A 25,446-nucleotide genomic window follows, 5' to 3' on the forward strand; every position below is an offset into this window, starting at 1 on the left:
AAGCTGCCAGCGCAGAGCCCAACGCGGAGCTCAAACTCAAGTACCGTGAGATCATGATCTGAGCTAAAATCAAGAGTCGGATGTTTAATCAACTGAGCCACCCAGCCTCCCCTCTTGTACTGTTTTTTTAAATAATTTTCTCCTCTCTGCTTTTTTCTACTCCCCAACGTCAGTCAGATATTGGATTAGCTGAATTAACCCTAACTATATTTTCTGTTGTTCATCTCTTTAGCTGTTTATTTGGCTCAACGAGTTCCTGGCCTCTAGCTTTTAAACCTTGCATTGAATTTGTCATATCACCTGTCACGGTTTTTGTTTGTGTCGTTCGTTGTTCTCAGAATATTCCTTTTTATTGCAACACATTCTTATTTCATGGGTGTAGTATTTCACCTTTTCCCGATAGAAGTAACTTTTTCCCCCTAGTCTCTGAATTGTCTATTTTCCAAGAGTTACTTTCCTTAGTTTGTTTTGGTCCCTCTCCATTGTGTGGAGATGTTCTGAAACTGTCTCTCCAATTCTAAGCAGTGTGTTCACATTCTACAGCGAAACCCTGGGGCGCTGGGTGAGGGATGTGGGGTGGAGCAGGCTGGCTGGTGGCTTTGGGGGGACATTGACCGGTCGGAGGCCAGCTTTGTCATCTGGTGACCCTCCTCCCATCCCCACATACAGATATCAACATGGGGTGGTCTTTTCTCTGCAGCCTTTTAGTTCCTCCAGAGAGGGATCTTCCAGATGCCTCTGGCGGCTATAGATGGCCAGCTGAGGCCCATCTCCTAACCAGGCAGGAGAAAGCAGCCAGGGGCCGCCTGGTTCTGAAGGTAGATTGTAACTTAATCCTCCAGCGTTCGGTGTCACCCTTGCCCTCCTCTTGTACTTGCGCTTAGATTCCAGATCCTTTCTGACTTGTTTATTCCAGACAATGAGCCTCTAGGTTCTTGGCTGGACAGGGGGCGGGAGAAATGGGGGGGGAGGGGGAATCTGTCGCGCCTGTTTGAGACGTTTCGCGCTCTCCTTTGCAGCCTCCGCCTTCATCCCCACCTTGCAGGGGAGGCGGTATCTCCACACGCCAGGCCCCTCTAGCTCTTGGCCATTACTCCCCGCAGACTCTCCGGCAGCTCCCTCCCCGGCTGAGTCATTACTCACCCTGCTTCTTGCAGACGCTGACCTTCCTTGTCCCTAATTTTCTCTTTTGCTCTTCTTGATTGCTTCACTGTCATGGTAGGGATTTAGGAAGGAGTGTCAGTAAAAGCATGTTTCAACCATCATATTTAACCAGAAGTTCTTTGTCATTCTTTACATTTTTGGATGTTTTGATTCTTTAGGATTGTATTCCCACAGAACATCAGAAAATAGAAATTCTGCATTTTTCAGTGACACCCAATTTGCTCTACAAAAAGTAAAGCATGAAGGTAAGGGTTTGTTTTTGTTTTTGTTTTTTACTGTTAATATAAAATGTTGCCTCTTGTGTAATATTCCTTTTGTGACATGTGAATGAAATTACATTCCCTTAAAGAAGTTTCCCTTAAAGAAGGAAACATACAGGATTATTGCTGCCTTTCAGATTGTCCAGGAGCAATCTACTTCTAATCTCAGATGTTCTTGCTTCTAGCTTCCTCAAATCTTTGAGGTTCTTTGTGGGAAATTTTGGTATCCTCTTTTCAGGAGTATATAGCTAACGTTTACGTATGTGCAAGGCACTCTTCTATTTAATCCATGTAGCCACCGAATGAAGTTGATATTACGGTCTCCATTTTACAGATGAACAGATTGAAGCATGGAGAAGTAATCTGCCCAAATTCACACAGCTCAGCTAGGTGTCCTGAGTCGCAGATGTTGACCACTGTGCCATATGCCATGTTGCAACATCTTTGTATGTCACGAACTTGTTAAAGACCTGTCCACCTACTTCAAAGGAAACTCATCATATTAAAACACAGAGGAGTTCCTGTCTCTCCCTCTCTCTCTCCACACACACACACACACACACATCCACACACACACACACACACAGCGAATTAAAAGGAACAGAGAACTGTGTAGACCAGAAGTTTGAGATGAGTTTTTTTTCCCCCCATTGGAGCACTAAATTTGCTCTGATTTCCTGGCAACTAATGAAAAAAAAAAGTGAAATGTTAGATTATATGGTTCTCATTGTTTTGTAGAGCAAGCATGCAAATTATTTTGCAGAGAAAAGTTTTTGGCAACTGAATTCTAGAAGCAATTTCTAGAATTCTAATAAAAGAATTCTATATTAAGGTTTTTTAAAAATCTTTTTTATTGTGAAATGTAATACTTACTCAGAAAAATACATTAACATAAATGTACAGCTGACTGAATTGTTGGAAAGAGAGACACCACCTCCCCCCACCCTGGTCAAGAAATAGAAGCTTCACAGCCCCAAAGAAGCTCTCCTTGCCCACAAACATGACCATTATCATAATTTTTATGACAATCATCTCTTTGCTTATTTTTTTTTACAGTTATACTACCTAAATAGCACACACACTGTATTTTTGCCTGTTTTTTTTTTTTTTTTTATCTTGATATGATTAGAATCACACATTATTCTTTTTGGCTTCTGTTGTTCAACTTTATGTCCGTGAGATTCATCCAAACTGGTCTGTGTAGCTACGTTCATTTTTATCGCACTATGGTACTTGACTCTACTTGGCTGTACGACATTTAGGACTCTCCCACAATTTGGCTACTCATTAGCTGGTGGACATTTGGGTTATTTGGGTTGTTGGCTACTATGGAGAATGCTGCTGTGAGCACTCTCATGTGTGTCTCCTGACTGAAGTGTGTGCATATATCAGCCGGGTCACAGGGCAAACATAGAGGATGTTTTTGTAGAGGATGCCTAGTGGTCTTCCCAAATGGTTGTACCATTTAAACCACCGCTAGTAATGTATGAAAGTTTTCTAAATTCTTTTTTTTTTTTAATTTTATTTAATGTTTATTTATTTTTGAGAGAGACAGAGACAGGATGTGAATGGGTTAGGGGCAGAGAGAGAGAGGGAGACAAAGAATCCGAAGCAGGCTCCAGGCTCTGAGCTGTCAGCACAGAGCCTAATGTAGGGCTTGAACTCATGAGCTGTGAGATCATGACCTGAGCCGAGTCGGACGCTCAACCAACTGAGCTACACAGGTGCCCCCTGAAAGTTTTCTAAATTCTTGAGAACACTTGAAATTCAGTCTTTTGCATTTTAACCATTCTTGAGGGTGTAATGGTATCTTAGTGTTCTCCTTATTACTTGTGACGTAGCCTTTTTTGTGTGCTCACCTTTTGAACCTCTTCTATGAATTCACTGCCCACTCAAGCTTCATGCCCAGGTTTCTACCACATTGTCTTCTTTTCCTTATCAGTTTTTAAACAGTGATAGCTGTTACAAGTTTAATTTTTACCTGATACCAGTATATAGAAATTGTTGATACCCAAATACTAAATCTTATCAAGTAATTCTTACTAAAACTCTTAATAGATTTTTTTTAATTTTCTACATACATAACCATAAATGTGCCCAACACTGTCATTTTCTTTCTGATCCTTCACCTTTTCTTTTTCTTGCCCGACTGCAATGTTAGTTCCCCTGATAGGGTGGTGAAAGGAAGCAGTGACAGAGGCCACCCTCGTCTTCTTCACAATCCGAAAAGGAGGCTCCATTGTCTGGTAGTGCATGAGGCCTGTTTGTCACTAGAAAAGAGAAATATTAGAGCAATGTTTATGGACTCTTCACTGCTTCAGGCTGAAAGTGATGCTTATTACTGCTTCTTTCATTTCATTGGACAGACAGGACCAGTTATGTAGCTCTTCTAACTGCACGGGTGCTAGCAAATGTAGGGAGAATCTGTAGATTACCTGGTTAGCAGAACCGTGACAGAGGATAAGGGGGGACCTACTCAAGGATGGGTGGGACATCCTCATGAGATGATATCTACATGGAAACCAGAAGGATGATGTATTCATTTCCTAGGACTGCTGTATTAAAGTACCAGAGACAGGGTGTCTTAACCAAGAGAAATTTATTGTCTCACTTGTGGTCTTTAGATGTTAGAAATCCAGAATCAAGGTGTCAGCAGGGGTAGTTCATTCTGAGGACTGTGAGGGAAGGATCTGTCCAGGCCTCTCTCCTCGCCTTGTACATGGCCATCTTTCCTGTGATATCTCTCCACATCATCGTCCCCCTATGCATGTTCATATCTACATTTCCCCACTTACACAGATACCCTAGTGGATTGGGGCCCACTTTAACTTGACTACCGCTGTAAATACCCTATCTCCACCTTCTGAGGGTTAGGCCTTCAACATATGTACTCTGAGGAGACAGATAAGTTGGTCATACTAAAAGAGGGGGAGAACAATTCTAGGAATAGGACAGTTTGCCTAGGGCCTAAGATAAGAAACAGATTATTCATGTGGCTAGAACTCAGCAAGCCATGGGGCTGGTAGGAAGGGTCAAATCACAGCCAGCCTCGTTGGCAGTCCATAGGAAGACTTGCAATTTTATTCTAAGTGCAGTGGAAAGTAATTAGAGGTCTCTGTGGAAAGAGATGTGATCTAACCACTCTATGGGTGGAGAATATTGGAAGGTGACAAGAGTGGCCACTCAGTTAGGAGGCCAGTGCAGTAGTTTAGTTGAGAGATGAAGGTGGTCTGGACAGAGAGTGATGACAGATGAGTGTGGTAAGGGACAGAGAAAGCAATGGAGGGAGGCCAGATATAATTTGGAGCTAGGCTTCATAGGACTTGTTGGAGAATTGGATGTGGAGGGTGAGGGTAAGAAAGACAGCAAGGAGAACTTGCAGTTTCCTAATTGCAGAACGGGATGAAGTGTGGAAGATGGGCAACATGGGAAGGGTTGGGCTCAAGTTTTGACAAGATGGGGGTCAAGGGCACCATTCTGGACATGTTATATATGAGATATGCATGGGGCATCCAAATGAACAGACCATTAGGCAGCTGAATACATACAGATCTGGTGTTCTGAGAAGAGGTATAGATCAGAAAAAAGAAAAAACAAAAACAAAACTGGGAATCATCTAGACACATGTCATTTAGAGCCATGGGAAAGAGCATGGCTAACTAGGAAGAGAAAACAGTTATGAAGAACGTCTACGAACATTTAGAAATAGGTCTGTCTTCTTATCAACCATCCATGAAAGCCAAGGTATAAAGTCATTGTACTTGTATCTAATGCAGTGACTCACTGAACCCCTAATGCTGGGGTTGGTGAGGTAATAGGTCTAGTAACCCGCCTCCTGAGGACTCAACATAATGTGATACCACAGCCGAGATAACACGAGAGATTTATAGTTGACATTAGAAAACCTTCCAGCAAGTGCTGGGTCACAGTAAACTTATGGTTGCACTTTATGATGGTTGTCGGGCAACAGAGTTAACATTTCAAATGGTGTGGAACTGACCCATATATCTGCCCAGAGGTGGGTCACAGAGATAGTTTTAAAAAGTAATTTTAAAAAGTAATTTTTAAAGGTGGATCTGAACCACTGAAACACTTGAACATTTACTCAGAGAAGATCCCACAGGTTTTGGTTTTTCTTTAAGCATGAAAACGATCATTTTGGCCTACAACATGGCTGGGATGTTGGTGCCAACCGGACTACTTCGACCATAGAACCATAGTATGGCTTTTGCACAATGGAATTTTGTGTGTGTGTGAGGTTTGAGAGACAGCACACGCGTGCATGTGTGCATGCTCACGTGGGAGAGGAGCAGAGTGAGGGGGAGAGAGAATCCCAAGCAAGTTCTATGTCAGCACGGAGCCCGATGCCGGGGGCAGCTTCATGAACTGTGAGATCATGACCTGAACCGAAATCCAGAGTTGGAAGCTTAATTTACCCACCAGGCGCCCCGCATAATGTAATTTTGAAAAAGATGATGTCACGATATGCTCTTGACGGCTACATGTGGTGAGTTTCTTCCCATCTTGTTATTCTTCTCCCAAGTCACTTAATGGTGTTAATTTATTCTTCTAGCTTAAGTATATATTTACACACTATCACATACACGAAAATTTAAAAATTCAGAGTAGGGCTTATTCTAAATCTTTCATAAGAAGTTTTAAGAATATAGGATTGATTCCTGCCAGACTTCGTTTTCTTTCCATTAAAAAAAAAAAAAAAGGTCGCAAACAACTTAAGGTTTCTTGCACTTTTCCAATTTCTCATCATCATTGGTTACAGAAAACCTCTGTGGATGGAGTTCAGTGCCTTTAGGGATAAATAACTAATTGTTCGTGGTAGTAAACTATTCCAACAGAAATCAACTAGCAGGTTTAATTGATGTAAGGCTTTTCTTCAAAAACCATCATATCCATAGTCTTGCAATGACTTGATTAAAGCATTAAGATTACTTCAACATAAAGGGTCTCCAGATCAGAGAGAGAGAGAATATGCAAGGCATTTACTGAGAGTTGAAAGAGCTCAAGTTGGCCCCAGTCAGTGGGGATGTTGTAGAATCATGTGGATAGAAAGAAATTGCTGAGACTAAAAGTGTCAGCATCTGCAGTTTAGAGACCTAACTGGATGGAAGTGAGACAGAGAACTGTGTAGGCATATATGTATGTGGGGATACAGATGCTCCTGTGACTCCCCTTGTAGAAACTGTGTTGTGGGGAACAAGTTTCCTGCATCTACACTGCCTATTAGCCCTATGACTAACCATAATTATAGTCCGTGACTGACTTTATTTGAAGTCACATCTTGATGCCTTTGACTTTTTTCTGCCTGTTGAAAATTTTCATTGGTTTTCTCTAGCACATCTCAAAACAGGAGACTCAAGTCTAGTATTAGCTTAGAATGAGCTCTTTTCACAACAGTCTAAAACTAAAGCTGAACACTAGTTGAACCTTATAGGGTTAAGAGTGAAATTGGAAGTTGCTGTGGGGAATAACGGGTTAAATCAAAGCTGCCACTTAGTAGCCGTCACTATGGAGAACATCTAAACCTTTTTATTCCTTTTCTGTGCCTCAAATGAGGAATAACATTTGTAGAATTGTAAGGATTATATTGGCTTCTCTAATTCTTCCTCTTACACCTTTTTAAAAAAATATGTATTTTTAAGAGAGTGTGCAGGTGAGCAGGGGAGGGGCAGAGAGGGAGACAGAGAATATGAAGCGATACTACACTGACAGCAGGGAGCGCAGGGGCTCAAACACCAACTGTGAGACTGACCTGAGCCAAAGTTGCATGCTTAACCGATTGAGCCACCCAGGTGCTCCACATCTTAACTTTCTTATTCCCCTACTTCCAGTGTTCTAAGAATGTTGACACATAGGGATGGTCATAGTTGCCTACATGCTTTCCAAATTAACAAGGGATGGAATTTAGATGGTGTCGATGTAAGAGAAACATTTTAGGCAGACACGTACAGGTAGAAAGGCAGGAGATGAGCATCTAAAATAGAAACAGTAGGACTAAAGGCTTGGAAAGGAGACCAAAGTCTGCCCACTGAAAGCCTTGTATATTGGCGCATGTTTTACTGGCCAGAGGCAGGAAGTGTAGGACTGTACTGACTGCCCTGCAAACCTGGCCATTGGAATTAGTGACAGGGATGAATGTGAAATCAGAAAGACGCTTAATGCCCTGAGTATATGGAGTCATTCATAGCAACTGCCAAGAGCAGATGGAGGAGGCAAGAGGAAGAGAGGTAGCTGTGATTTGGAGAGACCCATGTGAACTCACACTGATTTTTGAGAGTGTGCGCCCAAGTGAGGGGCCGAGAGAGAGGGAGAGAGGGAGTGCAGAGCCTGGAGTGGGGCCTGAGCTCACGCAAGAGGATCTTGTTTTCTGGTTAGCAACAGAGTTGTGGTATCTTGTCTCTGTGCAAAGGGTATCCATGTAGTAACGTGGCAGAGGGACAGACGGCTTGGGAAATATGATCAAACTTTATTATCCATCAGTAACTGTTAGCATGTGACGGAATGTTGCTATTTTTGCACCAAAGAATCTCAAACCTCTCCCAAACAGCTTGAGCAAAGAATTCACAAGGTTTTCAACCAGCTTATGGAATTCAGCAAGGTCAGGATGTGGGACAGTTGCAAAGGACTGAGGAATTCTGTCGGGCCGAGATTTCCACGTTTTGTGTTTTTTCACCTGTCGTAGTAAAGGTGGCTAGTCCAACAGAGGGGTCACCCACTGAGGCTACCCTTAAGCCACCATACCATGACTTTCCTAAGGATGAACTAGATACTAGGATTCTTCTGAAGTCTTAAGAGTTTAATTCAAGAGGCAGAGGTGATAACTTGTCAGTTTGGCTAGACGTCCTCTAGTAATCAAACCCTTCGGGCTAGTTTCTGATGTATGTGCAGACAGAACACATGGAATTAAGGCCCCTTCCTTCAGAGAAATTTCTCAATACAAAATTCTGAAGCTGGAAGAAGTACCAAATTCTACTGTGTTCAGCCTGTCATTTTAAAAATGGTAGTTTGGGGAAGGAACAAATAAATCACTTAATACCAGCCTGTGAACCTTTTCACATAGCCCTAGTAAAAAATCAGCAACAAAAATCCTCTAAGGGGCCAAAACTGATTCCAACTGCACCGGGAGAGATGGAACTGGAGCCCTTATTCAGGGACCAGGGTACCATCTGGGATCTAAGTCCCTTTAAGGACACCTGCCCTGAAATGTGTGCCTTGTGTATGTCGGGGGCCGCATCAGGTCAGCACTGGATAAGTAAGGGTATCTGCTGGGTTCCATTTAGGTCAGTCCCATGTTTAAGTGTAAAACCAATAATCTCAATTTAAATGGTCACAAACTGCTTGCTAAAATGAAAGGTATTTAAAGACCTTCCAACTTTGAAAGCCAACATTGCCCAACGATGTGGACAGCTTTATAGATCACATAAATAAGGCTGTTATTACCACAAATTCAGCTACCGTTAAAACACTTCATTATAAATACTCAGGAAGAGGCACTGGTACAGGGGTACACCATCTCTGAAGCCTGTTTATCATCTTATAGCAAAAGCACACCACCAATGCATTTTTTTCTTTTTAAGTGTATTTATTTTGAGAGAGGGAGAGAGAATCCCAAGTCGGCTCCGCACTGGGGAGGAGGGCTCGAACCCACAGATGGTAAGATCATGACCTGCACCAAAATCAAGAGTCAGGCCCTCAACTGACAGAGCCACCCAGGTGCCCCACCAATGTTATTTTAAACAAACAAAATGAAGTTAACTCAATAAATATCTTTTATTAAAGAAAAAGAGGAATATTGTTAAGCACCAAAACTGTATGTTGTTACATTGCATGTACAAGAGAAGGTGACTGCAATACTTGCTGTACAAGTACTTAACTCTGAAGTCGTAAGTGTAAAAAACAGGAAATACAAAGCAGTAATTACAATGCAGAAAAGTTGCACTAAAGAGCAAAAGGCAACAGTCAAAACAATTATTGGAGATTTCAGAGTATTGCTATAAATGCCTGCTTAGTTTTTTCTTTGTACTTTTAATACTTTAAAATATTAATGGAGCATATAAGTATTGTAAATTTGCAAGAGTGGCATTTACAATACACTGTGCATACTTCCATCTAATGTACGGTGTTAAAGCCATCTTTAAAAGCCAAGCACAATGTGCTAGTGTTTTGCTTCTACCATTATAATATTGCACAAAGCTAGTAAAATAGTGAATTGGTCTGCCATTGTAATTTTCATTGAACCAGAAAGGCTAAAAAACATGTCAGTTTCATTAGCCCTTATGGGCTTTCATCATGCAAAATGATCTGTAGCCTTCGAATTTTCACAAACAATATATATATTATGGTTTCACACTTGGCAAGACATACAGTACAGTAAGAAACTCAATGAGACAGTGTTGATTCTGTCCGAGTCAAAGAAGTCAGAAGTCACTGTCTGGGTTGTATCGTCTACCCCTCTTGGTTCACAATTGAAGGGAAAATGCCATCTTGTGATCATGAAGACTTCTTAAAACCAATGTAATTAGTATTGGGAAAAGCTGTAACTTGTTACACTCTTTGATAGTTAACCATAGAACATGCAAGTTAAAAAAAAAAAAACCAAAAACCCAAACGTCCCTTGTTAAAATTCAGCTCTATAACCAACACCCATACCTTTCTGTATACATCTAAAAATCACTTTGCACAGCCTTTCCTATCCACCCTTAATTCCCCCAAATTGAGGCACTCTTATAACCGACTTTAAAAAAAAAAACAAAAAAAAAAAAACAGAAAAACTTTCCCTTACCTCTCAAAACAAATGACTGCTTTGAGATTCAGTGTGAAAGAGCATTGATACAATATTTAACATGTCAACCTCAGAGGTATTTTCTGTACATGCACCTTAGTGGCATAATTAAAGAGGGAAGGGGAGAAACATTTAAAATTTGGATTCTCAATTAAATTCCTCAAATACCAAGCTGTACATTTACTGTGGGCAAAACATTTTAGAATGAACACATCTTCAAAATAACCCAATGGGCAAACATTTCTCTCTCTCTCTCTCTCTCACACACACACACACACACACACACACACACACACACACACACACACACTCACTCTCCAAATTCCCTCTCACCGTACAAAAAAACCTCTGTTTACATACATGATAGTTTAGGCAGCAATATAAACTCATTTTTTAAGAAAAGCTTTTAAATTAGATTATTTATAGGATAAAAAATACCATTGCTTTATTTTACAAAGCAATTTAAGCAGAGGTTCCTCCTCATGTGCTTTAACTAAAGAGCACTTTGTAGCAAAGTTCAGAAGTAACTACTGAATTGTTCAGCAGCACTAAATCAATGCAACACGCTCCAACAGTAAGGTGCTTCTACTTTTTTTACCTCTTCCCTCTGAAATCAATCGTGCTGGCCCATCCTCTAGCACTAAGCATAGCTCTTCTAAGCAATAAAGGTGAAATAAAATCTGTTTATAATGCACATTTAACTTTACATTATCATTTAAATTCAGTGCAAGAGTTAGGGACAACTTATTAGGGTTTCTGTTCTCCTTATCAAATGGTTGCATGTTAACAATGCATCTGCCACGATTTTTAAATGTTTTACAGCTGTTCAAGAAGATTTCTTAAAATAAACCTGGTAAAGCATATGAAATTTCAACTCCCTGATAAGGCCGTCATGGACCCATTAGTGCTTTACAGATTGCTATCTCATGATACTTTTTTTTTTTTTTTTTTAAACCTGTACTTAGTGAAAGAAAAACTTGCCTTAGGCTAAAAGCACGGATTCACATTTATACACAAACTCAATGAATGCAATTAAAAAATGGCATCTTAGGGAATGTATAAAATTGTGTTAATTGTATCCTGGTCCCATTCCAAACAGAGGATGCTGCCCGTTCATTTTTGTTCCACTGATATATGAGTTTTAATTCTTGGTGCCTGCTATGATCTAAGTATGCTTTACAATTTAACACTCTTATCGCAAAGTGGTCGTGCCATGTTACCTAATATTGGTACACAGTTCAGCTTCGTAGAAACAAGGATTTCCACCCCCACCCCCCTCATTATACAGAGTAAATGAAAGTGCTGAAGATTTTCTATGGTTTCACGTAATGAGAAAAAACCCACATTCCCGCTGTGGAAATCCTACACCTGATCCACTCTTAGAGCTGTGCCTAGTTGTTTTAAAAATACACATTAAGAAATCTTTCAGTTCTGCAATGAAGAACTAGGGAATGATTGTTTTCAATACTAATCACCAACTCAAAACCTATAAAACATAGAGCAAACAAGACAACTGCTCATCTTTTAAAAATCCTCTTTAGCCAGGCCTTTTGTCACACTGCTACCCCACAGTACCCCCCATATTGGAGATGGGTAGGAATACGTTTTCTGTGTGCCACATTGGTTATATACACAACAGTTTGAGTATTAAGTGGCACTCAAGTGGGCAGTAACATTAGCCTTACAATACCCCCAAGTTATCTATTTGTTTCCCCACTTAAAATATATTGCAGTCTAGACTGATAAATCAACTCGTAAACTGATTCGGCATAAGCAAGCAGCTGTTTGTGTATTCTTATGACAAATGATACACTGAGATAAAACTATCAAATATTTTAAACCATATAAATAGTACAGGCAAGTCCAGTACTTGAAACATGATCACCTGTAAATGTCATCCTAACTAAATATATAAAACCTTAATGTAAAGCGCAAAAATGCTCATTTTTTTTTTTAAGGGCAGGTGGAGAAAAGGGGAATTTAACCATGCTTACATAATTTTGTTGGGTTCCAAAACCTCCTTAAAATTAACAGGTTGGGGGGAGAAAATAAAATTAACACGAGGATTCAACTGGTAATGTCATCTTGGACAAATGGACTGGAGTTATTTGAAATTTTAGCATTATTTACGAGAACTCCAAAGGATGGTGATCTGTACTAACTTGTACTTCTGTGGAAGGAGGAATCGGAATCTTAAGGACAGAAGATACGTGTACTGGAAAAGTTACTCAGCAGAGAATAAGCACAGCTGGTTGCTAACAAGACCGCACTTTAACCTGCTCATCATCAAGTGAGATGCCCTTCATGGAGTGCCACAGTGGGATGTGCTCAGAGGTATGGATGCACCTCCAAAGGATTCACAGGGGTCTGTACCCCTCCAATATTTGCCAGAGACTTACTAGAACATGGCTGTGAAAGACAAGTCCCAAGACCCATTTCTAAGAGAACCTGTCTTTTGATGGAATCCCAGCTCTAACACTAAATGGGGAGCAATTCCTGGCATAGAAAAATCCCAGTGCTTTTGCTGTACGTTTAATATTAGGTTCTCTTGTATTTTTCAGAATGTCAATGGATGAAAAAACGAACTGATCCATAAGCATCCAGAGGTTTGAAACTGACACGTGATTTTTTAAAGGTTTGCAAATTTGCTTAAAAAAAAAAAAAATCAAACCAATCAGTCTTTGGTTGAAAAGAATGCTTCAGTTCTGTACTGAAGGAAACGGGAGGAGGGGAGGGTCCACACTCACCTCCCCACTGTGAGATGAACATTAAAATATATATCTCGTGTACAGATGTAATCTTCCAAGATAAGAAGTGGGAATAAAACATGAATAAAATATGAAACATGTGAAAATGCTGTGCAAAAGCTCCTACTCATCAGTAAGCAGGAAGTTTTCTCCTTAATTATTTTAAAGGAAGTAACATCTTAAAGGGACAAATCTGTGAGCATTTTTTTTCTCTCCATGAAAACCACTTTATACACGTTCAAGGACTTTTACTCTAGGACTGCTTTTCTGGGTCTAGGCCAGAGAAATGCCTCAGAAAAAATAAAAGTTCTTTTTGGTTCCTCAGTCCTTAACTCCCTTCATATAAAGGCCAACATGTGTCTTATACAGAATTACACTCTACAGAATACTATAGACTGGGTCCAACAGATCTACCTTCGGTCAAGCCCCCAGCAGTCCTGCTGAGAATTCATAATGGCTCCTTTCACATAAATGCATCTTTCAGGACTCCAATACAGCAAAATCAGCACCTAGAACTTTATACCTATGTTTTAAAAAGTCTCCTGACAGTAACAAAGGCTCTCTCCCAAAATCCCACTCAAAACATGTGAGGACAGTAAAATGCCAGCCCAGAAGGCTTTTCTGCCTGTCTAGTTTCTGCATTATTTGTAGAGCACATTTCACTGCGGAGCATAACAAAGAGAAACTTAAATGTGCCCGTTACAAAGATTTAAGATCAGCATCCCTATTATTGAATCCTCTTTTTTGATTCTCAATAGGAAAGTCATGTTGCGTTACGCTAATCAAGCAATCGTTCAAACAAAAAGACTAAAAATAATTTGAAATATTATCAAGTTACAAAGTATTGCTTTTCATACACAAAGTTGCACATGAAATTCAAACTATTATAAATTCACAATTATGAAGAGCTATTTAAAAGCATGGAAATTTTTACTTCAAAACCTTACAAAGTGTAAGAGTGTGTGGTCTTTTAAAAATATGCCATGGTAAATCTATCATGTTGTGGTAAACACATTAAATGCATCTCTGTGGTTATGTTATCTTTTCAGATGTTGAACATCTTTAAAATGTGAACATTTTCAGTGCATTTCCACCTGATTCTTTCCACTTCCTGTCCTATAGCTATCATGATACACTTCTTTTTCAGAGTGCTGCACTATTTATATAAGCTGGTATGGAAGAGGTGCTGTCTTTTCAAGCAGAGGACTATTCAGTGCACTTAAAGATGGATTTCAAAGCAGACTCAATACAGCTCACAGTAGATCTCTGTCAACCCAGTGTTCTTCCAACTCAGAGCAACCCCTAGCTTTACTGGCCACTACAAGGATGTAACTGGGTGGACAGGAGGGGAAGGTGCTTAAAAAAACCAGGCATGTCCAGAAGGCCTTTTCTTCACTGCATCAGGAGCACTGCACATCTAAAACTCATGTTAACCACCAACTACTGGAATGACTGGAAAAGTGATAACTTGCCAACTGTGCCTCCGTTTTTTCACACCACTGTGCCAATACACTTTGCATCTAATGGAATCCAATTGGGAAATCGCATGTTTAAAATTTTGTTTTCCAAAACAGTAAGAACTGATCTTCAACTGAATTTTTTCTTTCTGTTGAGTCACCTGTTTAGAAAAAAAATAATACAATGTATTAAAAAATGATGGCTTATTAAGGTCAGTGTGTATATATATGTTCCCACACAACTTCTCTAACACCCAGATGAACACTGATAAATAGCTTAGAAATACCCATTTGTAGAGATAGCATATAGGAGACACTTTTTTTAAAAAAAGGATACATTTCTATTCATAAAACAGTAAAAATGAAAACAAAATAACCTGAATATGGATTTTGATCACATAAGGTTGTAGGGTAGATTCACTTTTATTTCTTCTACTAACATTTTATGTCAAAACTATATGGTAAAAAGGAAAAAACAGTCTAAAATATTGGCGTCAAACTGCCAGCGTAGTAAGAATTGTTAAATGATATTTTAAAAATTCACTAGACTGTGAGTTTTTGTTCTATTGCTATTTAGAGGATAGCATTAGTACTGGTCTTTAAAGGGATCCTTGTGGTAGGGCTTTTTAAGTTTCAGAATAGTTGTGTTTGAGATCCATGGCTTACATATGGCATAGGAATAATTCTTTGAAAGACCTACTTGGCAGATAAAAACAGACATGCGTTATTAGTTCTACGTTATTTAATACTATAGCTACATGTGGCTTTTGAGCACTTGAAATGTGGCTAGTCTGAGAAAATGGATTTTTAATGTGATGTAAATTGAAATCTGAAGCAGCATAAAATATTTGTTCATTAAATATAATTTTATTGTTTTGGTAAGACATTTCACATTTAACCACTGAACACTTATCATCAACACTGAGATGTGCTACTAGTTAAAATACACACTGGATTTTGAAGACCCAGGTACAAAACAAATGTGAAATACCTCGTGCATTTTTTATAGCGATAACATGTTGAAACATACGATTTTGGATACATCATATAAAATAAGTATTAATGAAATCAATTTCACGTTTCTTTTTACCTTTTTAATGTGACTTGAACTGTTTAAATTCCATCCATCCCTCAAACTGTATTTCTAACAGACAGTATTGTCATAGTTACTTCATAACTTTATGAAGGAACCCACAGAAAACAAAATAGAAAATAAAAAGCTTATATATGTATTTCATTCCGTTTAGAAATTTCCTTCAAGGACACTATTACCTATGGCTATCCCAAGAAGAGTTTTCAAGAAAGACAAAGCAGAACAGGATACCTTCACTTTCTATTTCATGAAGTTTTGAGAAATTATTTTATTTATTTATTTATTTAACAAGAGACAAGAATGTGAGCAGGGGAGAGGCAGAGAGAGTGAGAGAGAGACACAGAATCTGAAGCAGGCTCCAGGCTCTGAGCTGTCAGCACAGAGCCCGACGCGGGGCTTGAACCCATGTATGTGAGATCATGACCTGCGCTGAAGTCGGGACACTCAAGCAACTGAGCTACCCAGGGGCCCTGAGAAATTATCTTCTTTGAAGAGCTAATGGTTTAAAATCTTAAACTAGGGGTGCCTGAGTGACTTGACCAGTTAAGTGTGCAACTCTTGATTTCAGCTCAGATCATAATCTTACAGTTCATGAGTTCTAGCCCTGCCGTTGGGCTCTGCGTTGGCAGTGTGGAGCCTGCTCAGGATTGATTCTCAATCTCCCTCTCCCTCTGCCCCTCCCCCCTGCTCTCTCTCTCTCTCTCTCTAAAAAAGAAACAAAATCTACAAAAAACTGATTAATAGGAAATACAAATTATAGCCTGTTTATCCATCTGTAGAGAAGCCATCTAAAAGTTCAGTCTTTAAAAATGATTTCCCAAGGGGCACCTGAGTGGCTCAGTTGGTTAAGTGTCTGACTCCAGCTTAGGCCATGATCTCACAGTTCGTGGGTTCAAGCCCCACATTGGGCTCTGTGCTGACAGCTCAGATCCTGGAGCCTGACTTCGGATTCGGTGTCTCCTCCTCTCTCTGCCCCTCTCTTGCTTGGCCTCTGTCTCCCTCTCTCAAAAATAAACAAACATTAAAAAAAAAAAATTTTTTTTTTTTTTTAATGATTTCCCAAGACCACAAGACAAGGCAGTGAGAATAGCTCCTTTATCACTGCCTGCTCGAATTGGTAGGGATTACAGCTAGTCTATGGTTTGCTTCTGGTGTAGGATGCATTGTTTTTTGTTTTGTTTTGTTTTGTTTTTAAGTGACTTTGCAGATATCTGAGCTCATACATTTTCTGGGACCATTTCATTGTTTCTCTCAATATTCTAACACATACAACAGTCATAAATAATCGGCCAAAAAAAGAGTTTTTACGCAACTTTCAAAGTGATATTCATCCTGGGCATATTCTTAACACTTGCTGTAAGGGTAAATTAGCAGTCCAAAGCTATAAATAACCATGGAGGCACTTGGACATACAAAATGCTGCTGCAATGTCTATGTCTTGGGCAGGATCCGGTGAGATGGCAGAAAACAGAAATGATGGGCTGGCCTGAGCAACAGCAGGTGGGTAACATACCCCAACTGGGCTACTGTGGGCAGCTGTATCAAAAGGACTAAACACTCGCTTATATGAAGGCCCAATCTGTGCTAAGATGGTAGTTTTAGGCATAGGCTTAGCAGCTCACTGAGAAGCTTCAAGCAGGAGACAAGACGACAGGTAACAAGCACTGTTAAGTGGGAGACAATCTACAAGATTGAAAAAGATTCCCAGTAAGACACCCTGAGTCTCTAGCACTGAGTATACACAATAATATATTTGCTATCTTCTACAAAGCATAGTGTACATATGTTAAGCACAAATGGTTTGAAATTATTTTGGGATTCGAAAACACTGAATCATACAACATGATAATTAGGGCCTCTATAAATAACAGGGGGAAAAAGATACCAACAGCCCAATACCCATGGCATAACACTGGTGCTATCAAATGTTGTCTGGAGCATAACCACTTATTGAGATTTTTCACCCCCATTTTGTTAAAGCTACTGACAGTAGATCCTGAAGGGAAGTGGTACAGATGAGAGTATAATACAGGAACATCTAAATTTTCCTGATGGCCCCATGCCCAAAAGGAACAAGTGAAACTGCTTTTAGTAGTATTTTATTTGATATATCCAAAACAGTATCTTTTAGCATGTAATCAGTATAAAAACCTTAATGACATACTTTACCTTTTCTGTATGGAGTTTTCAAAATCCACATGTACGCCTGCATATACCTCAGATCTACTCAGAATTCATGGGAGTGAAAGCCAGGAATCTGCATTTTTAATAATCTCTCAGGGAATTCTTACCATCAGGCATGTTTAAAAAGCACTGGCTAATAAGTAAGTTTATTATTCCTTTATCTATTCCCCTTCCAGAACTATGAGTCTTCCCCAGTTTGGTGAATATTGTGAAGCCCACAGAAACAGTCCATCAAGAGAGCAATTAAGATGCTTAATAGAATATATCTGCATAGTTGCATTACAGTTTGCACAAATAATATAATTTCAGTTATGACTAATATCAGTTCTCTATATACTATATATAGCATGTTATCTTTACTGACTCTATATTTAGCAGAATTTGTGCCACAGTACTATGTAATTAGCTTCCTAAAATGTGGTAGAGTAACAACTCTATTACTTTAGGAAAATGTCCAATGTGTAACCAATACCACGGGCATACCCAATAAGGTATGCATACACTTATTCCATGTTTGTTGTTTTAGCTGCAATTTTATCTGGATTATGCAGTAACTGTGATAAGCCTTAAAATGATAATTTTAACCTTAATTTTAAAGGCTTAGAAAGCTAAATAACCAAACAATGCAGTAATTTTTCTGGATTGATCTCAGACAATTCCTCTCTGGGCAGCTAAGCAGATATCACAATTCAAGGGAGCAAGCACCTGAGTGGATCAGTTGGTTGGGGTCCTACTTCAACTCAGATCATGATCTCACAGTTCCTGAGTCTGAGCCCCACATAGAGCTCTTTGATGACAGCTCAGAGCCTAGAGTCTCCTTTAGATTCTGTGTCTCCTCCTCTCTCTGCCCCTCCCCCACTCATTCCCTCTTCCTCCCTCTCTTCTTCCCTCTCTCAAAATGAACATTAAAAAAAAAAAAATCAAAATTCAATATATATAACAGTTTGTACCTGAAATACTTTGGTGAGGAAAGAGCTTTTGGGTTTTAAAGTAAGAGTAAGACTGCCACCTTACTGGAATCAGTCTATCCTCTTTATTTGGGCTATACTGTAGAAATTTTTAATGAGCAGGTATAAACCTGGCATTTATATAACTATCTTTGAAAAGTGCTTTACTGTTTGTTGGGTTTCTAGAAACTACACAAAACCTGAAGTTTACAGATCTATGGTCGATTCTATAGCTGAGCTATATAACAATAAACCTCATCAATAAAATATAACAGACCTCATCATCCACTATTAGTGAATGCTACTAAAGAAATTAAGACCATTTACTTGTTAGTTTTCCCAATCTGTGCAGGGTAAAGCCTCCTCTTCATCCTCTGACTCAGGGGACGCTTCTTTGATTCTTCTAAGAGCTTCATGGATGCTCCGTGTTAGAGGATCTGTGTCAGGCAAAAGTGTGAAGGATTCTCTCAAAACTTCCTTCTGTACCTTCTTCAATTTCACCCCTTTCCGTATTTGTGCCAAGATATTATTACTATCATCTTCATCAGGAAAAGGAGGCAGAGTTCGCTGTTCAACCTTTTTCAGATGAAAACTACCACGCTTCAAGGAAGCTAGCACCTCATCCATGGGTGAGCTCACTTTATAAAATGAAAGAGAAGAATTACAGTTAGGATCACAATTAGAGTCAAACTGATAACCTCTAGACTTTAGGACTGTGATAGCCAAGGACAGTGAAAACAAAATGAACCATGAACCATGGACAGGTGTGCCAAAAACACATGAAATACCAATTGTACTTGTTTTAAAAAAAAAAAAAAAAAAAAAAAAAAAAAAAGCCGGGGCACTCCTGGATGGCTCAGTCGGTTAAGCCTCCAACTTCGATTCAGGTCATGATCTCACAGTTCCTGAGTCTGAGTCCCAAGTCGGGCTCTGTGCTGACAGTTCAGAACATGGAGCCTGCTTCAGATTCTGTGTCTTTCTCTCTCTCTGCCCCTCCCCCGCTCTCTCTCAAAAATAAAACCTAAAGGAAAAAAGCCAGACTCAACTTCCAAATTAGTATTTTTATAATTTCCCCTTAAGACACCTAAGCAGACTGGGAGCTGGGAGGTAGTCTTTAGCAATTTCATAGCTGAGACTCCCAAAGGCACCAGCACAATCTAAATTCAGAGAGCAATTTGAGTTACAAATGTAATTTTAAAGAACTAAGTTTTGATCCAGTATGTTTTTTTTTTTTTTTAAAGAGATTTTATTTTGTTTTTGTTTGTTTTTTAAGTAAACTCTACCCCTGATGTGGGGCTCAAATGCACAACACTGAGATCAAGAGTCACATGCTCTACTGACGGAGCCAGCCAGGTGCCCCTACTAGGATGATTGTTCTGTTTTACCATTTAGTTGTTTTACATATGAAATTCTACTCCAGTTATGGTAAGAAATATTTTACTAAACGGTCTCTCAGATTAAAATGTAATATGCAAATTGTTTTATATAATGTTCTCCCAATGAAAGCTACAGAGAGGGATTATTCTCTGTTCTTTTCAAAAAGAGCTTTATTAAGGCATATCGGACACACAATAAATTGTCTATATTACTATCTTTCCTCTTTTTTTTTTTTTTTATACAAAGAGTGTATCAAGGCCCTCAATAAATATGTGACCAAATGTTGCATGGTCCTGCCAAAGCCATCTTAGTGTTGACAGCCCTTCCCAACTGTCTTACTTTTTCTGTGAATACTGTGCTTGTATTTCCCAGGTTTAAAATCAGATTTTGGGGGCACCTGGGTGATTCAGTTGGTTAAGCATCCAACTCTTGGGGTGCCTGGGTGGCTCAGTCGGTTGAGCGTCTGACTTCAGCTCAGGTCATGATCTCATGGTTCGTGAGTTCAAGCCCCGTGTCAGGCTCTGTGCTGATGGCTCAGAGCCTGGAGCCTGCTTCAGATTCTGTGTCTCCCTCTCTTTCTGCCCCTCCCCCGCTCATATTCTGTCAATCTCTCTCTCAAAAATAAATAAGCATTAAAAAAAATTAAAAAAAAAAAAAGCATCCAAGTCTTAATTTTGACTCAAGTCATGATCTTACGGTTAGTGACACTGAGCCCTGCATTAGGCTCTATGTTCACAGCAAAGAGCCCGCTTGGGATTTTCTCTTTCCCTTTCTCTCTGCCCCTCCCCTGCTTGTGCACATGTGCACTCTCTCAAAAATACATTTAAAAAATGATAAAAATGAAGTCAGATTTTCTTCCTAACACAAAAGGAGCCACTTACTATGTATTACCAGTTAGATTAAGTACCACCTCAGAATATATAATTTTTAAAACATCCCTAAGAGCTCAAGAAGGTACACATTTGTGTCTAGGCTCATTTGTTGATGTGGGTTGGTAGAATTCTGCCAGGCTGTGACTTTGAAACCTATTTGCAATCAAATAATGCCCAAAATAAAATAACGTTTTAAGCTTTGTTGGGTCCTATGAAATAAAAGGGCCTTTGATTATGACTCACTTTACTCAACAGATTAAAAATGTGTTTCTAACTTACCTCTCCTCCTCTGCAAACCTTCAGCAGTCTTTTTGAGCTTCTTCCTGGCACTGACCAGCTGACTACTGTCAAAGAGATGTGCTGAGGGGGCACTCGCAGACTTGGGGATCCTCTTCTCGTTTGCCTCTGTTCTAGGCAGACCTTTCTCCAGTGTCTCTGGGGAGGTGTCTTTAGCAACAGGCAGAGGTGGTGGGGGGGGAGGGGGAGGAGGTGGTGGCGGGGGAGGTGGTGTTGGAGGAAGAGGTGGGGGGAGTGGATCTATGGTAACGGAACCTGGTTCGAGGTCAGTATTATTCAAAAGTGGAAGAGAAACAGTGGGCGGCAGTTCAGAGGTAACACCACTGAGAGGTAATGAAGCGGCTTCAAGTTGTGCTAGCGAAGTATCTTCAAGGTGTGCGAGGCTTTGGGCTTCTGTTTTGTGTGATGACCCAAGCTCGCCTATTCCTTCCTCTGCCTTTGCACTTTTCTCTTCTACCTGTAGTGCTCCTGGCAGAGAGTCACACTGGTCCTCACAGGGCACAGGACTGGCTGTGCTTCTTCTTCTTGCATGAGCCAGTCGCAATCTGGTTGATTTAAGTATGACTTGGCCAGGGTACCTCTAAAAAAGTAGAAGTGATTGTAACTTGTCAAATTAGTTTACAACAATCTATGAACTGATGGCTATTTTCTCCTTCAGGTCCAAGATGTTGTTTCGGAGCTGTTGTGATTTCAGGGGGAAATTCTTTGATACGGTTATACAGAAGACCAGAATACCAAAGCATAATCCCTTTCAACAGCCGTCATCCAACTCTATTTGCTTATCAAATCTTTTATCAAGGCCCTATTCCCTCTTATCCACTTAAGAAGTCAACTATTCAAAATTACCACAGGATTTAAAAAAGACCTTTAATTACTGAAATCACTAGCTTAAGTGGAAAAATAATAGCAATATAAAATATCAAACATCAATGCTATTGGGGCGCCTGGGTGGCCCAGTTGGTTAAGCGTCCAACTTTGGCTCAGGCCATGATCTCGTGGTCTGTGAGTTTCAGCCCCATGCCAGGCTCTGTGCTGACAGCTCAGGGCCTGAAGCCTGCTTTGATTGTGTGTCTCCCTCTCTCTCTCTCTTTCCCTCCCCCATCTGCACTCTCACTCAACATTAAACATTAAAAAAATGGTTTTAATATATGCCATTGGTATATACTAAGCTACGGAACTATTAGTTTCTTACATGTATCTTCAAATGCTTACAGATTAAAACATTAATCTTTTTAAAAAGTTTCTTGGCATTTAAAAAAAACCTCTCAAAACAGAATGTACATTTTATGATGGAAGGAGAGGGAATAAAATTTTTCAAGTACTGATATACATAACTCTCATTCTTTTATTATAATAAAACCTAGCATTAATGGATTTGGTGAACAACATTTACTCAACACAGGGTGGTCCACAACCACCATATACTCTCTTCACTATAATACTACAAGGATTTCATCAAGAGCTTCCTGCACCTATAAGGTGATCCCTCGGCACAGACAATGGAAGTAGATTCCTGAGCACTTATGACAACTGCCAAACCATTTCTGACGTAAGCTGATCCATTCTCTAATTCTGCCACTGGTCCCTCCCACAGATTACCACTGTAAGGTTACTGAATGTGTTCTGGTGACAAGTTCATGCCTAAAATGGACAGTCACTTGTGAGCCTATTAATTTTATAAAACTCAAGAAGAATTCAGGTTTGCCAGAGGCCCTGACCACTCCTCTTACACTACTAAAGTGGAAGGCCAACGGCACAAGAATATTAATTCCAGATACAACTGGAAGAAGGGTAGCCCTGTAATCGAACATTAATTTAAAATTTTATTTTCTAAATAATAAAAGGGAAAACCAAGTTTTTATCATAATCTTATAACAGGAGTGTGTATGCAGCTCTGCTTAAAAAGCAATGAAAAACAACAGATGGGCCATACTTTTATTACCTGTTTAAAAGTTCGAAGTCTGTCCAAAGTTCTTTGTCTCTCTTGGCTAACCCAGGCACTTTTTCTTTCTTCTTCATCATGTAATTTTTCTCTCTTCTGATAAAAAATTAACAGTAATTCCATTATGATGTGTCCCATTCATTTTTATTATTAATAGGGAAAAAAAGAGAGCTCTCCCAGTTAAGTAAAATGGTAACTCCAATGAATGATTCATTAAACAGTGTTTATGGCATGAAACTACCAGTTTTAAATAGAAATCATGATTTTAAAATCCAGAATGATACGCTGACAAAAACAATACTGTTTCATTTTTGCATTTACCCACAATTAAAGATGTTTGCGCTGAAATAAAGTCAAATTTTCTCTGAACTAAAATTGTTCCTGTAGGGTTGTGGCTTAAACAGCTTAAGTGTAAAATACCTGTAGCTGCTACATTCTGCTAAATTAAATAGTTGACCTTAAAAACAAAATCAGCAACCACCTGGCCAGTAATTTAGACACTGCACATTAGTTCAACCAACATAACCAGCAGCTAGAAAAAGTATATTGCATTTTACATGAATCACTTGGCTCAATATCACCCCTCAAAGTTGGGAGTTATCAGCACAGAAATTTAAAAATTTTTCCCATGTTAATGCTAACTAGTGCAGCAACTGTGGAAAACAGTATGGAGGCACCTCAAAAAATTAAAAGCAGAGACTCCTGAGTGGCTCAGTCCAGGGAGCCACCCGACTCAGTTTCAGTTCAGATCATGATCCCAGAGTCGTGGGATCAAGCCCTGCATTGAGTTCCACACTGAGAGGGGAGCCTGCTTAAGATTCTGTGTCCCTCCCTCTGCTCCTCTATACCACTTGTGCATTTTCTCTTTCTAAAAAAAAAAAAAAAAAAAAATTAATAAAAATAGAACTACTGTATTGTCTAGTAAGTAATTCCACTGCTGGGTATTTAACCAAAGAATACAAAAATACTAACAAAAAGAGACACACACCCCTATATTTATTGCACCATTATTTACAATGGCCACATTATGGAAGCAGCCCAAGTGTCCATTAATGGATAAAGAAGGTGTGGTATATATACATGGAATGGAATGTTACTCAGCCACAAAAATAATGAAAATTTGCCATCTGCAGCGACATGGATGAAGCTACGGAATATAATACAAAGTGAAAAAAAAATCAGAAAAAGACAAGTATATGATTTCACTCATCTGTGGAGTTGAAGAAATTTAAAAAATGAGCAAAGGAAAAAACACAAATCAAGAAACAGACTCTTAACTACAGAGAACAAACAGATGGTTATCAGAGCAGGTGGGGGGGGTGCGGATGAAATAGGGGATTAAGAGTACATTTCATTTATCACGACGAGCAGTGAGTAACGTAAAGAATTGGTGAATCACTATACTGTACACCGGAAACAAATAGAACAGTGTATATTAACTATACTGGAATAAAAAAAATTCTCTATACTGTTCAAACAATGAAAAGATATCTAATTACATCTCATTTTGCAGAATATTAAAAGGCTATCGAGCTATGCAGATAGGTTTGGCTTTTATTCCTACTTTGTTTTAAAAACTTGGAGATACCTCCTACAAGACCAGTTAATGTTGTGTGCACAGGACAGTGGTCTCCAGTGTGTCATTAACTTGTCTCTCTTCCATTCATCCTGTTCAAATTCAATCTTCCATTATTCCCTTACATTACTATCTCTCTTCTTCCCCACCAGCTCCTCTAGTCAGAGTTACTGCTTCATTTGTCGTGGATGACCACATAGGAATCTACAGGTCTTCAGGCACAAAGTGAACATCCTGTTTCAGAAAACTCTGTTGCACACTCATCACTGGTAAAGTCACTAGACTTCCACAATAAACAAAGACTGAATATTCAGGCAGAAGATGGGTTGAGGGAAGGGAGACCTCACGCCTCTCGACAGCAACAACATTCAATGTTTCCAGAAGTTTGACAGAGAGAAAATATGGCACTGTGACCTAGACAAACTGTTTCTGACTTAGAAAGGAAATGGACAAGCATTCCCAAAATATGCCAGAACACAGTATGATGACCATGAAACGTTCCGGAAGTAGTACCTGCATGAACGTTAACTAACTCCAAGAAAAATCAAAATAAAGTCAGGAATAGAAAAGTTGTGATAATCTATTTTGGTATTGATTTTTTTTCACGTTTTCCTGTATTGCTTTAATCTTTTATAATGATGATGCATATCTCTTTATAAACACAATGAGGTTTCTTTTTAAAAACATATAGGAATGGTAGAGAAGCACTTTTGCAAGCCAGTAATTAAAA

At 39.4% G+C, this 25,446-nt stretch overlaps 1 protein-coding gene and 1 long non-coding RNA gene across 2 annotated transcripts in view; one reads left to right on the forward strand and one right to left on the reverse strand.

The window, feature by feature from the left end:
• The first annotated feature begins 524 nt into the window (after positions 1-524).
• LOC132681231 (uncharacterized) lies at positions 525-25,234 on the forward strand. Its single transcript, XR_009610953.3, has 3 exons — positions 525-818; positions 1,323-1,409; positions 24,869-25,234. It is a non-coding gene; the product is annotated as an uncharacterized LOC132681231 (long non-coding RNA).
• JMY (junction mediating and regulatory protein, p53 cofactor) overlaps positions 9,194-25,446 on the reverse strand; it is a 99,060-nt gene continuing 82,807 nt past the window's right edge. The window contains exons 8-11 of the mRNA XM_060635465.3: positions 23,141-23,236; positions 21,181-21,778; positions 18,980-19,290; positions 9,194-14,589 (exon numbers count right to left, since the gene is read on the reverse strand). Coding sequence (XP_060491448.1) covers positions 18,983-19,290; positions 21,181-21,778; positions 23,141-23,236 — 1,002 coding nt within the window. The 3' untranslated portion in view covers positions 9,194-14,589; positions 18,980-18,982. The remainder of the gene's footprint in view (positions 14,590-18,979; positions 19,291-21,180; positions 21,779-23,140; positions 23,237-25,446) is intronic.

The sequence above is a fragment of the Panthera onca genome, chromosome A1, assembly GCF_046562875.1.
Source record: "Panthera onca isolate mPanOnc1 chromosome A1, mPanOnc1 haplotype 2, whole genome shotgun sequence".
NCBI lineage: Eukaryota > Metazoa > Chordata > Mammalia > Carnivora > Felidae > Panthera > Panthera onca.